General features: G+C 43.9%; 1 protein-coding gene across 5 annotated transcripts in view; it reads left to right on the top strand.

Annotated features, from left to right (window-relative positions):
- The window catches only part of diaph2 (diaphanous-related formin 2), a 688,393-nt gene that overhangs the window by 247,669 nt on the left and 424,844 nt on the right, over positions 1 to 15,880 (top strand). For all 5 annotated transcript variants that reach the window (XM_080415256.1, XM_080415259.1, XM_080415257.1 and 2 more), the window contains one exon: positions 1,613 to 1,727. In XM_080415256.1, the coding sequence (XP_080271382.1) occupies positions 1,613 to 1,727 (115 nt within the window). The remainder of the gene's footprint in view (positions 1 to 1,612; positions 1,728 to 15,880) is intronic.

The raw sequence follows: 15,880 nt of genomic DNA, 5'->3' as shown, positions 1-15,880 counted from the left end.
TTGCAGAGTGATCGCCGATCGAAAACGGCTCATTCCACCACGTTAAAAAGAAATGGAGATATTAAGCTTTTAGTCAAGGAGTTAACATTGGAGCGGCCGACCGGAAGCATTTTTTACATGGATCCACATCCGGCCTCTCCCTCTTAGAGACTCCTTGGATGATCCCAAAGTTTCGTTAGAGCGCCCCACGTGGGAAAAATATATTTTTAAAAAATGGGCCAAAAACGGTCCGGACCGTTTATGGCACATAACGCATAGCTTCTCAAAAAAGGTCCGGACCGTTTTTGGCACTCAATGTGTTACATCTACCTTGCACTTAAAAAAACAACAACATATTATTGTGATCTGAACTACACACATGTAAAGGTGTGCATCTTGCATAGTTGTGACAAATAAACACAGATGATACTGTAACCACCACACACTCAGACTGACCAGGTGAAAACTATACCAGCCACGTCGTTGCACCTTTTATCTAATGAATAAAATGCTAAACTACAATAACCTTGTCCACCACCACCCACTATGAATGGCACTTTTTTTAGTGGGCAAGGAGTGGACCACATTCTAGTGTTTAGAGTGGGACGTAGGTGAGTGGAGAAGGGTGCTAGCTGGGGCACTTTGTTGCGCGTGCACAGCTTTCAACGTCGCACACACAACTGTTCCCGCCCACCTCGCGATCGTATACGTTCTATAGAATAACTGTCAGCATTAAGTGGGCTTCATATTTTGTCTCTCGCTCTTAAGTGTTGCCCCCTGCAGCGCTCTGCGTGTCTCACTCTCTGTAGCCTCTGGAGGTTTAGAGAGGGCTAATCACAGAGGTGCTACAAGCTAGCTCTCCATGGAGAACAACAGCGGTGTCACTGAGTGTACTCACCTCACCACTCAACACCAACCTGTAGTGGGCCGAGGATGGTGCCACTCACATTAAAGGCCAATTATCCGCACAAACACAATAGAGGCATGTGCCTCTCTCTCTCTCTTTCTCTCTCGCTCTCTCTCTCTCTCGCTCTCTCTCTCTTATTCCTCTCTTTTATTTAACTCACTATGGTGTGAGCTTCAACGGTGACACAATGAAAGAATACGTTTTTTATCCTAAGACCATTTGATCTTCTCAATGTACTTCTTTTATTCTCTCTCTCTCTCTCTTTCTCTCTCTCTCTCTCTCTCTCTGTCTCTCTCTCTATCTCTCTCTACCAGCGTTCAGCGTGCATACTGTATAGATAGAAAAACATTATACATGATGCCATAACAAACGGTACATACATGATAACAATAAACAGACAGACATCTTAATGAACAAAATGATGTATATAGACTATAGTCACCCACTGTCCCTCGGTTTGTGGCAGGCTACTACATACTGATACCTTGCTGCCAACCTTGAACACTCACCTAATAAGTGTCTCTATATAAATGTCTCTTAATAAATCTCTCTCTCTATCTCTCTCTCTCACACACACACACGCACTCGCACACACACATGCGCGCACACACACACACACGCACACACACAGACCCCTATCTCCAGTGAGAGGGACTGTTTGAGTGGCAGAGCAGTGGAATGGCGGCCTCTGATTGTGGTGATAATGGAATCCTCGTGTCATTGCAGATAGTGCCTCAGGAAATGGCAGAGAATTGCTTCTGGATCAAAGTCAAGGAGGAGAAGTTTGAGAATCCCGACCTTTTTGCCCAGCTCTCCCTGAGCTTCTCCTCGCGGAGCAAAGGTAAGGGGGGCTCCCCTCTTCTTCCTTAATTAATACACACACACACACACACATGCACACACACACACACACACACACACACACACACACACACACACACACACACACAGACGCTTCATTTAGCCACCCAAAGCTCTGGGTGCCAGCTAGGCCACTTTCATCTCCTGACACTTTAAGAAACCGTTTGTCTCAGTGAAATGTTAATCGTCTTTAAAAGGTGCACTTTTTAGCCCCGCCTTTGAGCGTGCTGGTCTTGTTTCTGCCAATTAGAGAGAGACGCCATCGCTGTTGTTATTGTTGTTCGGTATTTATGTGTTGAGGATGCTGGGAAATACAACATGGCTCGACATTTGTGTTTGTTCTGTGTGCACATTGAGGTGTGCGTGTGCGTGTGCGTGTGCGTGTGCGTGTGCGTGTGCGTGTGTGTGTGTGTGTGTGTGTGTGGGGGTGTGTGTGTGTGTGTGTGGGGGTGTGTGTGTGTGTGTGTGTGTGTGTGTGTGTGTGTGTGTGTGTGTGTGTGTGGGGGTGTGTGTGTGTGTGTGTGGGGGTGTGTGTGTGTGTGGGGGGGTGTGTGTGTGTGTGTGGGGGTGTGTGTGTGGGGTAGGTGTCTGCTGAGGACAGTCCTGGTTTGCTTTGCTGCCTTTTCCAGTCCAGTAGGCCAGTGCTCCGTTGGGGGCTCCGGGGTGGGGTGGCAGGGGGGTGGGGGTTGAGAGGGTTCTCTTCCAAGGAAGCTCTGGGAGTTCTCTCAGTCCCGGCCAGTTTGTTTCTCAGACACAACAACAACCAGGGCTACCTAAACTTGCTGATGAATTACACAAGCATTCTGGTGTGAGTTTGCTTTTTGGGGCCGGAAGAGGTTGTTGCGCACGCAACACGGCGGGGCGGGTGGTGGTGGTGTTGGGGTGGTGTTGATGTATTCCTCCCACGACAATTTGAGTGTTTTCCACTATCCACTGACAGCGTCAGCCTCTAATTCTAGCAGCGACGGGGAAGGCCGGGGGTGGGGTGTGAGGGGGGGGGAAGTCAGAGTCCTGTCAAGCCACACAAACTACAGCACAGTCAAAATCTCAAGCTCAAGTCAAGAGTGTGTGTGGTTACAGCTACCCAGGAGCCCCTGACTCTTCCCATATCCCCACCGTCTGTTTGGACACCAGTCAGCCCACGAGCAGCCTCTCTCTCCTTCTCTCTCTCTCTCTCTCGCCACGCTGTCTTCTTCTTCCCCGCAGCCCCGAGGACCGCACAACAAGACTCATCTATTCTCTCTCTCTACGCCGTGAAATAAACAGCAATTTTGCCTCGGCAGCCTTGAGGTGATTTGTCGGCGTAATACAGATGGAGAGGATGTGAGAAAGGATGTTGTATGGGCTTAATGAAGCGATCGGGATAGGCCTGGGAGTCATGTCACACTTTTTCTCCTCTCCTCTCCACTGCAGGGGGACAGACTGGTAGACACGCTTTTCTTTTAATAACTCCACCACCGTGACACCTCTGGAGGTACCGCGCGGCTCATGTCTCAGGGAAGAAAAAAACGTATTAATCAAACCACCTTTAAACCCTGCCGTCCCATTTTTGGGTGTGTTGTTGTTACAGGCGGAAACGTTCAAAATGTTGTAGCACGGCATATTGTGAGCTTGAAGGATATTGTTGCCGTTGACGCCATAGTATGAAACTAAGGCTTTAGTGCTTAACACATTGACTGCCAGAATTATTTCAGATTTTTAGCTGTAGCCTGCCAGAGATTTTTCATTGAAAAAAAAAAGTACTCAGGAGCCGAGATACAGAATTTTTAAGTTAACAAGGAAGTGGATAGGAGTCTAAATATTCGAACAATCATATCTCCTTGGTCTTTGGGTCAAATTTAAAGAAAAAAAAAAGTTTTCTTTTTTTTTTTTTAAATAGAACGCAGATCTGCGTTCTTGGCAGCCCACGTATTTATTAAAAATAGAACGCAGATCTGCGTTTTTGGCAGCCAATGTGTTAAAGACGCGGTGCCGTGATGTTCAGTGATTTTTTTTTCCCCCCCTAAAACATAATCATCAGATATTATGGTTATACTAGGAGGAATATTTTTTTCAAAAAAATGTACAGAAAGTGTTAAAATTATGTTTTTATGTGGACACGCCTCCAGTTCATTAAGTATACCTGGCTCTCACCTTAGCACCTCCCACCTGAACCAGTCCCTCCGCCTCCTCCTACAAGACCACCCACCTGTCCTAGTCCCTCCTCCTCCTCATGCCCACACCTGTTGTGTTATGATAATGAGGGGGGCGAGGATATATTTCTACTGTGTCATTAAAGCGCTGTTTTTCTATTGGCACGTTTGACCCTCAAGGTTTCAGCCTCCAGGAAGAAACTCAAAATAGTCAGAGAAGACATAACACCATAAAAACACCACCAGGGGGCTTAATGAAGTTCTATCAACCGCATAGACACATGAAAAAGTGCAAAATCATGGCACCACCTCTTTAAAGAGTTGATTAAATATGAAATGTATATCTAGATTCATATATATTTAGCCAACCAACCACTATAACTGAGTATCTTATACTAGTAATACTATGACTAACAATAATGATAACGATAACTATATTTAAACCTCTGCCTTATGTGTTACGTGGAATGCTTGTGATATGGAGAAAGATAGTGGCCACAGTAGAATGAAATGACAAGATAATGTTTTTTTCCCCTGTCACATATAGCTGCTAATTAAAACCACAGCTTCAGATGGCTGATGCTGTTCATTATGTGTTCACTGCAAACAGTAATTAACAGTATCTGTTTGTAGACGCACTACACTACACTCTGTGTGCGTACGTGTGTACACACACCGTTATATAAATAGACATTATATATACTGTATAATCAGTATATATATACAGTATATTGTCTCTGTCGGGTGGAAACTTCATATGTCCAAAACTGTTACTTTTTCAGGATTCAAATTCAAAATTAGCTGATCCACAAGACCCTAACGGGTCCATTTGGTTCCATTTGTACACTCTCAGAGTTAAATGAACGCTAGTGATGATGATACAGGGTAGATTGGGACCCCCAAGAAATCTAAATGGTTGAGTCCCTTGGCATATCTTTTCAAATGGGGGTCCGTGGGCTAATATGTGTCAATTTGGGGGGTCCTTGACGCGAAAAAGGTTGAAAACCACTGAATTAGAGAATTAATTTACTGTATACTGTATAAAGAGAGAGAAACAGAGAGAGAGAGAGAGGTTCAACTCATATCTGCATATCCTCTTAGATGTATTTTTTTAAATTCATATTCTCACCCATTAAACGAAAGAAAGAGTTCTTATAGATAGTCCACTTCCCCCGCTGGCTGGCTAGCGGGGGGGGGGGCGGGGGCGGGGGGTAGGAATTCATGATCCAGCGTTTCCCCCTGGGAATTACATTGGCTGGATTCCTATCAATTACCCCCGCAGCCTCTCTTCACTGAATCAGCGCTTTCCCCCCATCTATTGTAGAAACAGGACATGATTTGCTCATGAATGAAAAATGCTGTTTAATGTTTGATATCTAAAACTCTCTTTCCCCCCCCGCCTTTTCTCTCGCTGCCTGGTGGTGTTAAAAGTCGATGGGGAAGGCCTTTGATGTAGATGGCATTTGCAGAAAGAAAAGACAGCCCCCCCCACCACCCCACCCCCCACCATTTATTTCACACAATTCTTCCTGTAAGAGGCGTTTAAACACACATCATCCGGATGTAATGTACCTTGATGTTAACCACTTACGCCTGTACTGTATATAGTTTGTTGTATGACAAGTAGCAAAATAAATTGCAGATCTACAAGCTCACAACACGTCACAAATCAACACGTCGTGAGCTTGTAGATCTGCTATTTTCATTATTTTCTAAAATTGTTAAAATATTTGACCCATAGTGTTGGACAGCTATCTATTGACATTGTGCATATGGTCTCTCTCTTTTTTTAAATAATGTTTTATCCCACGATTTTTGTAACCCATTTTTTCACCCAGTGCCAATTATCTAAGTAATCCTGGGCGCTACACTCCCTCTGCCAACCCTAGGGAGAGCCGAGCTCATGCCTCCTTCGATGCATGAGGGTGGAAACCGTATTATGTCCAAAACAGTTTCTTTTCAGGATTCAAATTCAAAGATGGCAAAAGTAGCATATCTTGTATTTTTTTCATTTTCTTTGTGGATCTGCTACTTTTGATGCTTTTGTGTGACGCTGTGATGATCAAGTAGGGCGTTAATTTACGGGAAAAAACGCTTAGAATATGGATATAAGATGTTTCTGCCCGACAGCGACGATATTCATCAGAAACCAAGTGGACTGGATGGTATCGCTGTCTCTCGCCTTCTAGTGCAGCGAGAGAGAGAGAGAGAGAGAGGGCGAGCAGAGCTGGCTGAATCTGGTCTCGTGCAGTAGTACAGCATGTGGTCTATGTAGACACTAGGCCATAAATCCTTTGTGCTGATCTGACATAAGAGTCACAGTTAGAAAGCTCTTTCATTTGTCTTCAACATTGGCACGTTTATTTATTTATTTTCTTTTTTTGGCATGGTGTTTTGGCCCCCGTGCTTTGAAGGGATGTTTGAGGCTCATTTTTGTCCAGTGGCCCTCCCCCCCTCCCCTGATATTTATTAAGCACACTTTTGGGGGACCAGCCAGTCAGTGGTGAAACGCTGGTGAAAGATGAGGCAAGCAGGTGTAAGTGTCCTCCCTGAAGAGCATGCCCTCCTCCTCCGGTGCAAAGAAGAAGCTTTTGTTAACACTCTGCGTTCCCTGGGAATCTTACTCGTTACAATCGAGTAAAAAAAAGAAAGAAAAAAAAAATACAAGAAAGAAAGAAAGAGAATAATGTTTTCATGGAGCCCGTACGTCAGCCCCCACACTTTACATGCTTATTGCACTCGGAGGCCTTGGAAACAAACTGAGACTACGAGGCTGTCATCTCCCCTGCTGATTTTATGAGTCCCGCCGTTTAATGAGTTTTCACCAAGAATAGGAAATGATAATCAACAGGGATTTTCAACCCCACACTTCCCATCTCTCTCTTAAGATAATTTATGTTATTCATATAATCTACATTTGGTTATTCATGTGATATTCTCTTGGACGGTTCTTTTGGCCTGAGTGTACATGTAGAAAAAAAAGAACCGGTGGAACTTTGTTTCTTTTTGGCTTGGAGGTAATAGGCTCTATCCACAGCAGCAGCCATAATGGAAAGAAATTGGGCCACGTCTTACTTCCTTCACAGGTGATGCTGATTAAGGTTGTGTTCCATTCTGGTCAAACAGAGTCAGGGTGCTGATATTGTGCATGTTGGCTCACTGGAAACACTCTGCTGGTTTCAAAGTGTGGTCCAGGGACCCTCATAGTTCCTTGAGGGGGTTCCAAATGGCTCCCATACGGGTGTGTACCTCTGAGAGTGTACAAATGGAACCAAATGGACCCGTAAGGGTCCATTTAGCTCCATGTGTAGTTATGGTGGTCCTTGAAAATTAAAACGTTTTAGAACCACTGTGCTACACTAAATGGAACAGAGCCTTCATTAGAATCATTGATTACACCTGTGCAGGAAGTAAGGAAGAGGCCCGATTTCTCTCCAAAATGGCTGCTGTGCATATAGAGCCTATTGTGGCAGTACTGTCGGTGAACACAGAGCTAACGACATCCACTGACCATTGCGGCACGTCCGTTAATGCAAGTCCTTGTCTAATCAAGTTATGCCAACAAAAGCAGAACGTTATCCAGTTTGTCGTTATTTGGATGGGTTGTACATTTGATTTCCTGGCACTCTTATTTACTAGATTTGTTTTCTTGGCACTCTTATTTACTCGCCTGCCAGGCTGCCAATCACTTGGCTCGCTGGCATGCCCTGTTGTTGGTTGACTAGGGTTCACGCCACTGACTGTGATCTTGCACTGGGTTAAGTCACTCTGGATAAGAGCATCTGGCGAACGCCTAAATTAGAAATTGTATCTGACACGAGAAGGCGTAAGGCCCATGTTGCGATTGAGAGGTTTGAACGTTCTGTTTTGGTAGCCTACTGAATGCATTACAGTTGTAAATCTCATCTGTCATTTTATATATGCTGTTGTTTGTCCTTGAATACGGCTAAAACCAAGTGTGTCTTTTATAAAGAAACAAACCTACTATAGTGGCCCTTTTATTCTATCAGCTACTGGCCTTTTACACAGACTGGGACTGTCTCTATGTATGTGTGGATGTGATATGCTGCCCTCCATTTTTCTTTCTTCCTTGCTGTTCTTCTGATGGTTCTGGTGACAATGACAGCAGTGACATCTGTCACTTTATTATTACATGACTCTCAGGCTAGTAGGACGTTTTTTAAGATGGTCAATAACTCAATATATTGTACTTCTTAAGGTACTGTAGGTGTCTAACCCTTCTCTGGAACAACAACCATCCCTGTGTTTCATACTTCCAGTTGCAGTAGAAACATATTATTATTATTATTTAAATGAACAGTATCGGCCATCTAAAGATGTGACTTTAATTAGCAGCTATATGTGGTGCTATAGTGTCGCTGTCGGGCAGAAACCTTGTATGTATGTTTCACCTTTTCTATTTTCATGAATTAATGCCCTATTCGTCTACATTACAGCGTTGTGTAAAAATTCAGTCACAATATGTCACATCAATGCGTTGTGAGCTTGTAGATCTGCAATGTTAACTATTTGTAGCATTTTGTACATTTTTACTATACAATGACATGCCCAAAATAGGGACACCAGGTTTAAAGTTGTTAATAAATAATTTAATCAATAACACACACAGCTTGTGACTAAATAATAACTACACTGGAACCCATTTGGAACACGGGTAAAATAAATGGCTTTTCCTGAAAAGTAACGTTTTTGGACGTACAGATACAGAGGGCAGTAGTAAAGGTAAACCAATGTCCAGCCGACTGTAAGACCCTGTGCACTTGAATGGATCCACCATCTCAGGTCTTCAGGACGGGGAGGGGGAGAGGGGAAGGCCAGCTCTCGTCTGACCCTAAAGTGATCTGCATCAGCTGGACCCGCAGGTCACCTAGGCTCACCGCAATCCCTGCCTGCGTCCACTCTCTATTGCTCATCCCTCCCACGCAAACACGAGAGTGGGGCCGCCAGAAGCCTAATTTATGCACCCCCCCCAAAAAAAATAAATATATAAATCGGGCTTGAGTCGATAGTTCCTCCTCCAGAAGCGTGCTCCCCAGTAACCCCTCTGTCTGTGTCAGACCTTGGCTCGGCGCTCTGCTGGGCGAAAATTCAAGTCTCCCCCCGTGTGCACTTTCTATTTGCTCTGCCTTATTTAAATGGCCCCTGCAGAGCAACTCGGACGCTTCATTGTGTTGTTCCTTCACCCCCCGCCCCCACCCACACACTCCACCCATCTCGACGCTTTCCCTATTCTCTTTCCCTCTACTCTTTCCTGTGCTTTCGCTCGGCTGCATCACTCCTTTTTATTATTATCGTTATTTTCCTTCGACTTGGCTTTATCCGTCTCTCTTTTCTTTTGTTGTTGCTTTTTTTTTTTGCTTTCCCCTCTCCTCCCATCACTTGGCTTTATCAATCAGCGGGTCGTGCTTGTGTACCACACTGGGGATCAAATCAGATTCACTTCTGGATCGTGTGTGTGTGTGTGTGTGTGTGTGTGTGTGTGTGTGTGCGTGTGCGTGTAGCCATGGCCTGCTGCATTTTAAAGGCAATTCATTCAGCTGTAGCCCAGTGGTTCAATTTGAGACGAGATTGATGTTGGCATACTTCACACCCCTCTACTCTTAAAATGTCTCCTCCATCACCCATGCGTACGGACAAAGGGCATATGCCGTCTCGTAATGATGACACGGTCCGGCTCCTCGGGAGCTGTTTACTATAGCTTTTCAACAAAAAACAACAAGCAAACAAAGTCAGTCAGTGAGTGGAAGTAACTTGGAGACAGACATATAACTTTAACCCTGCACTTGCAATCCGTGTAATGAACACACTGACCTTTAGCATGCATTATAGCTGCACTATGTAACTTTCCTCTTCTACCCCGCATTTGAACCCGGTTTCCTGCGCAAGTGCTGACATTTTTGCCATTGAGCTAATAGAGACGACCTGCTTGCTCACGGGATAAATTGAACCTTGACCATCAGGTCAACATTCGTGTCAGATCCTGCGTCTAGGCGAGACATGACCTTTGACACGATCTATTATGTCTCAATAGAAGAGCAGGGAGACAAAATACAACCACCCCATTTGTAGTTATATTGTATTAACATACACTACCTTACATATTGGACAACATTAAATTTTATTCCTTTAAAAAAAAGTTACATAGTGCTGCTTTAACCACTTTCAACCTGGACATTATTGGTGAAAATGTTCACCGTTCTCCCCCCCCCCCCCCCCCCCCCCAAACAGTGAAAATAGCAGATCTGCAAGCTCACACTGACGTCACCTTGCGACTCGTTGTGATCTGGTGTAGATAGGCTAGTTCCGTGACGCCATCATGCTGCTATCATTATCTTTTTTTTATTATCTTGGAAGTAGTGGAACATTTTGAATAATTTTGAATTTTGAAAAACATTTCCAGATTGGGGGGGGGGGGGGGGTCGATACGTGTCAATTTGCGGGGTCCTTGACATGAAAACGTTTGAGAACCAGCTGTCCTAGAGGCATGCACACTTGAGAGTATAGCTGAGAGAGAGTATAGCTGTCAGCCCAGCCCCCTGTTCTCTCTGGCAGGGGGACCGTCTCTGCAGCGAGAGACAGAGCACTAAAAGGAAGATGTATGTAAATGATTGGCCTGTCAGACGCCCCGACCAGGGGCTGAAGTCTGCTCCTCTGAGCAGGGTCACACTGGGCCCAACCCCTCCCTCCCAGCATACCTCTGTGCTAATGACACCCAGGTTGGAACTGAACGGCTTCAGCCCAGCGGTGGAGAGTGACTGTGTGTGTGTGTGTGTGTGTGTGTGTGTGTGTGTGTGTGTGTGTGTGTGTGTGCGTGTGCGTGTGTGTGTCAGTGGTGGAAAGTAACTAAGTACATTTACAAGTACTGTACTTAAGTACAATTTTGAGGTATTTATACTTTACTTGAGTATTTCCAATTTCCAGTACTTTTACTTCTACTCCACTACATCTCAGATCTCAAATATTGTACTTTTACTCCACTACATTTATTTGAAAGCTTTAGTTACTAGTTACTTTGTAGATGTTGATTATTATTACAAAACATGCATTAACCACTTCAGCCCTACTGTATATATTTAGACTTTTTGAAAATAGCAGATCTACAAGCTCACAAAGCGTCGCGATGCGATGCATTGTGAGCTTGTAGATCTGCTATTTTCAAAAGATTTGTATACATTTGAAAACCTGAAATGGGACATTCTGCATAATGAGTATTTTTACTTTTGGTACTTTAAGTACTTAAGTACATACCAATACTTTTGTACTTTTACTAAAGTAAATTTAGAATTATGTACTTTTACTTGTAACAGAGTATTTCTAAATTGTAGTATTGATACTTTTACTTAAATATCTGAGTACTTTTTCCACCACTGGTGGGTGGGGGGGGGGGGGGGGGGTGTGTGTGTGTGTGTGTGTGTGTGTGTGTGTGTGTGTGTGTGTGTGTGTGTGTGTGTGTGTGTGTGTGTGTGTGTGCGTGCGTGTGTACGCGTGCGCACGGCAGAAAGAGAGAGAGAGAGATGGGGTGAGCTACTGTATTGGCTTATTATTAGTCAGAACTGCTCGGCTCTGGCAAGTTGCTTTTAAGTCCCTGTTGTAAATATCACAGATTTTTTTTTACTTTGTTTTCGAGACTCACCCCAAACAGCAGTACAATAGTTTTTCCACGACTCTACCAGTGTTTGGCATATTTTAAATAAGTCCCTGCAGGTCAATGTGTGATAGTTGCTATTGTTCTTTTAATTAACAACCCGAGAGGCTAAGTTAAACTTAGCTGTGAATATAAGCTCTCTCTCTCTCTCTCGCTTGTCGTGGCGGGTAGAAGTACTTTCTGTGTGGAGTGCTAATGAGGAGGTTGACTTTTGTTCGAATTTTATTTTTTTCCCCAAATCTGGGTGAAGACGATGGTTCTGTTCATAGCCGATGTACAAGCTCACAACACACTGCGATGCGACACGTTGCAAGCTTGTAGATCTGCCATTTTGAAATATCTTTAAAACAAATTGTGTATCTGTACTTATACCTATGGTACTGTGGTTTTCACCCACACAATTATGGTTGTGTGATTTTCATTATGTTGCTGATGTCTGAGTTGGGGGTGGGTCCTTGGGTGCCTTCGGGCTGCTCAGTGACATCATCGAAAGTAGGCTTGTTTCCCTGCTCCCATCCCTGGTTTTTGGATGATTTTTGGGTGATTGGGTGATTTTTTTTTAGTGATAGAGAGTAAAACAAATCGTGTGGGCTCTCCCACAGTTATCAGTCACGTATAGGAGACTTTGCCTTCACTGGACATTTTGATGGGAATAATTTTTTTATGGAATATATTATAATGGGTAAAATATACCCAACGTTATATGATAATATTCAACGTTAGTATTCTAGGGTTAAGTACATTTTGATGCCAATACTTTGGTACTTTTACTTGAAGTAACACATCTGAGTACTTCTTCCACCGCATGTGTGCAGCACACCAGCAGTGCCTCAATCCCTGCTACAAAGCTTCAGCAGTGGGTCCGGTAATGACCCTGCCGCGGTGGCAGTAATGATGGAAGCAGCAGGGGGGGGGTTATCCGGGCAGGACGCCCCCACATAACACGCACACAGACACACCTCCCCAATAAGTCCCTTAATAACTGGAAAGGCCGGGGCTGACCCCGGACTGCCTGATCAAATATTCCCTCGCCTGGTCAGAGCCGACCTCGCGCAACATAAAACACATGAACGCTGCGACCTCTGCCGCTGTGTGAGCGCTACGCACGGCGCTAACGTTTCGAAGGCTGTTAGGTGCGCCATGCGTGTGCGGTGGTGTAAAGTAACTAAGTGCATTTACTCAAGTACTGTACTTAAGTACAATTTTGAGGTGCTTTTACTTTACCTGAGACGAGTATTTCCAATTGTCTATACTTTTACTTCTACTCCACTACATCTCAGAGTCAAATGTTGTATTTTTACTCCACTACAATTATTTGAGAACTTTAGTTAGTAGTTACTTTATTACATTATAAAACATACATTAACCACTTTAGCCCTATTTTATACCCAGGCTATTTGAAAATAGCCGATCTACAAGCTCACAACGCGTTGCAGCGCGACGCTTTGTGAGCTTGTAGATCTGCTAATTTCAAACATTTTAGTTTTAGTACTTTTACTTTTGTTACTTTAAGTACATGTTGATACCAGTACTTTTGTACTTTCACTCAAGTAAATTTTGAATTCCGGACTTTTACTTGTAACAGAGTACTTCTACATTGATACTTTTACTTAAGTAACACATTTAAGTACTTTTTTCCACCACTGTGCGTGTGTGCATGCAGGCTCCGGGGTGGGGTGGTGTGGGGGGACATCCGGTAACGACAGCCCGCTCCAAGCGTTTTTAATCCGGATATGTGATGTATTAATTCACTAACAATATGTCTCGTTAATAGAAATCTTTTGAAAGGCCTTGTTGCTCTGGAAGAGACACGCATCCCAAGACTGCCGTCACAGAGCCTCGCTTCGCCTCCGCTCACAATGTAATAAAGGCTTTTTGGCTAATGACTTTAAGCTCAGCTCAATACACTGGCACTCAATGTGGGATTGATCCATCAGTCTGTCTTGTATTAACCCATTGAGACCGGGAACGCATCTGTGTGTCATTTTAAGATTTCCTAGGCTATCCAAAAATAGCAGATCTACAAGCTTGTAGCGCTGCACCGTAGATCTTTTTTTTTATAATTTTTTTTTATAATTTTTTTTTATAATTTTTTTTCCCTCGAAAATCTTTGAATATATATAGATCTGTAAAGCATTTTTTTTTCAAACTCAAATCTTTTCTTCTGGGGATTCTACAAATGTCTTCTAAATCCTAACACAAATCCTAAGAAAGAACGTATGTTGCTATAATATCAGTGGTTTTCAAACTTTTTCATGTCAAGGACTCCAAAACTATATATTTGGACCACCATCTCAAAATAGGTTGTTCCAGGGACCCCCCCAGAAGCAAATATTTGAGTAAAAATAAAAATCGCTTTAAAAAATATATTTATATTCAAAGATTTGCGCAGATTTTTCAAAAATAGCAGATCTACAAGCTCATAGCGCGGCACTCGGTGCCGCGCTATGAGCTTGTATATCTGCTATTTTTGAAAAGCCAAAGAAATCCAAAAATGACACAGATGCGTTCCAGGTCTTAATGGGTTAATAGCGGCTATGTGTGCTCTGCGGGTGATGAGCCTTTGATATATGCTGTGTTAAGACGTTCGGTGGCTCCGGCTACATGGCTTGTACCCTGCTTCCTCCCCAGGAGGACATCTGTCTGTTCATTACTGATGGCGTTTAGCTTCCTTTCCCTTTTCCTCACCCTGTCATTGCGTCCCCTCACTCCCTCACTCCTTATCTCCTCTCCTTGGACCTCTCCCTGACCATCTGGAGCTCAGACTGGCCAACCTCATACAAGCACACACACACACACACACACACACACACACACACACACACACACACACACACACACACACACACACACACACACACACACACACACACACTCATAACAGCCGTGCTCTCATTGAAACATGATTGCATGTGTTTTTTGGCACGTCATGGAGTTTTTCATAAACCCACCTTATTGTCTGTGAAAGGAGGGCTGCTCCCCTCGGGATGCTGTTTTGTTAACCCAAGAAGACCTTCGCTCTTTTGTAGTAAATTAGCGCATTAAGCATTAAATGTCCATTATTATTTTCCTGCGAGCCAGAGGATATTATCCCCCTTTTTTATACCCAGACAACAAAAGAGAGAGCTCTCAGATGGAGCCGTTTTCCTCGTTTCAGAAGGGGAGCCATTTTTTCTAATTGCCTGCGCAGGCAGGGGACATTTGTCTCAATAAAACACTAAGCACCCTGATGTTCGTGTCTTCCCTGTTTGGGGTGGCCAGCCCACTGTGCATGTCTCAGGGTCAGCCCGTTGTTCTTGCTCATCCCTGTGCCTTTTTAATATATCGCATATGCATGGAAATTAGGCCCTTAAATATTAATGACATGTAATTGGTTTATTGTACATTAGTGGAACTATGGGGATGAGAGGGTTGGAGAGAGAGTTTTCCCTCTCATTCTTACTTCATATTGCCCTAGCTGCGATGTCCCACTGATTTTAATCTTCTCGTCTAAAATGAGAACCATTTTAGCTATCACAGTGCACTTTAATTTGGTCCTCCAAATATTAGCTTACATTGATACCTGGGTCTTAGTGCCTCCCAAGCCTGCACCCTGCTAATTCTTATGTGCCTTTATAGGTACCCTGCAACGCTCATAGAGAGCTGTCTCCACATGTAAATACCATCTCAGGCACACACTTTTTGTTTTGCCTTTGGCTGGCTAGTTTTAACTAACACAGAATTGCAATTACAATATATTGTATTCTCTTTTCCGTCCCGTCTCCTGCCGACCCGTGGAACTCTTGTGTTTTCACCCATTGCTTATCTAGATGTACTTTGCGCTGACACCACATCGCAAATCGTTGTATCGTTATGGTTTTGGTACCCAGCCTTGGTCCGGGTTATTGCGCGGGTGACATAGGCTCTTTCTCTCCCAACCTCCCTCCCTCCCACTCTCATTCTTCCTCTCTCCTTCCCACCTACTCTCCCTCACCCCTTCTCTCACACTTTCTCTCTCTCTCTCTCTCTCTCTCTCTCTCTCTCTCTCTCTCTCTCTCTCTGATGTCACATCAACAGAAACCATTGCCTAACGATGCCAATTTGCAGATTCTTTATCTCTGTGATCAGGGTTGCCAGATCTGCTTATTATAATTTCCACACAAGATTTTATTTGAAAATAGCCGATCTACAAGCTCACAACGCGTCGCATCGCGACGCTTTGTGATACTTGTAGATCTGCTATTTTCAAATAGCCGATGTATATGTTAAAGTGCTCATGTGGCCCATAGTCGCTTATTTTGGGCTGGTTTTCCTAGACCTGGTTGCTTGTTTCTCTCACAGAATCTGGCAACACTC

Source organism: Gymnoscopelus braueri (genome assembly GCF_963280865.1).
Source record: "Gymnoscopelus braueri genome assembly, chromosome: 20".
Taxonomy (NCBI): Eukaryota; Metazoa; Chordata; class Actinopteri; order Myctophiformes; family Myctophidae; genus Gymnoscopelus; species Gymnoscopelus braueri.
This window is presented reverse-complemented; position numbering and strand designations above follow the sequence as displayed.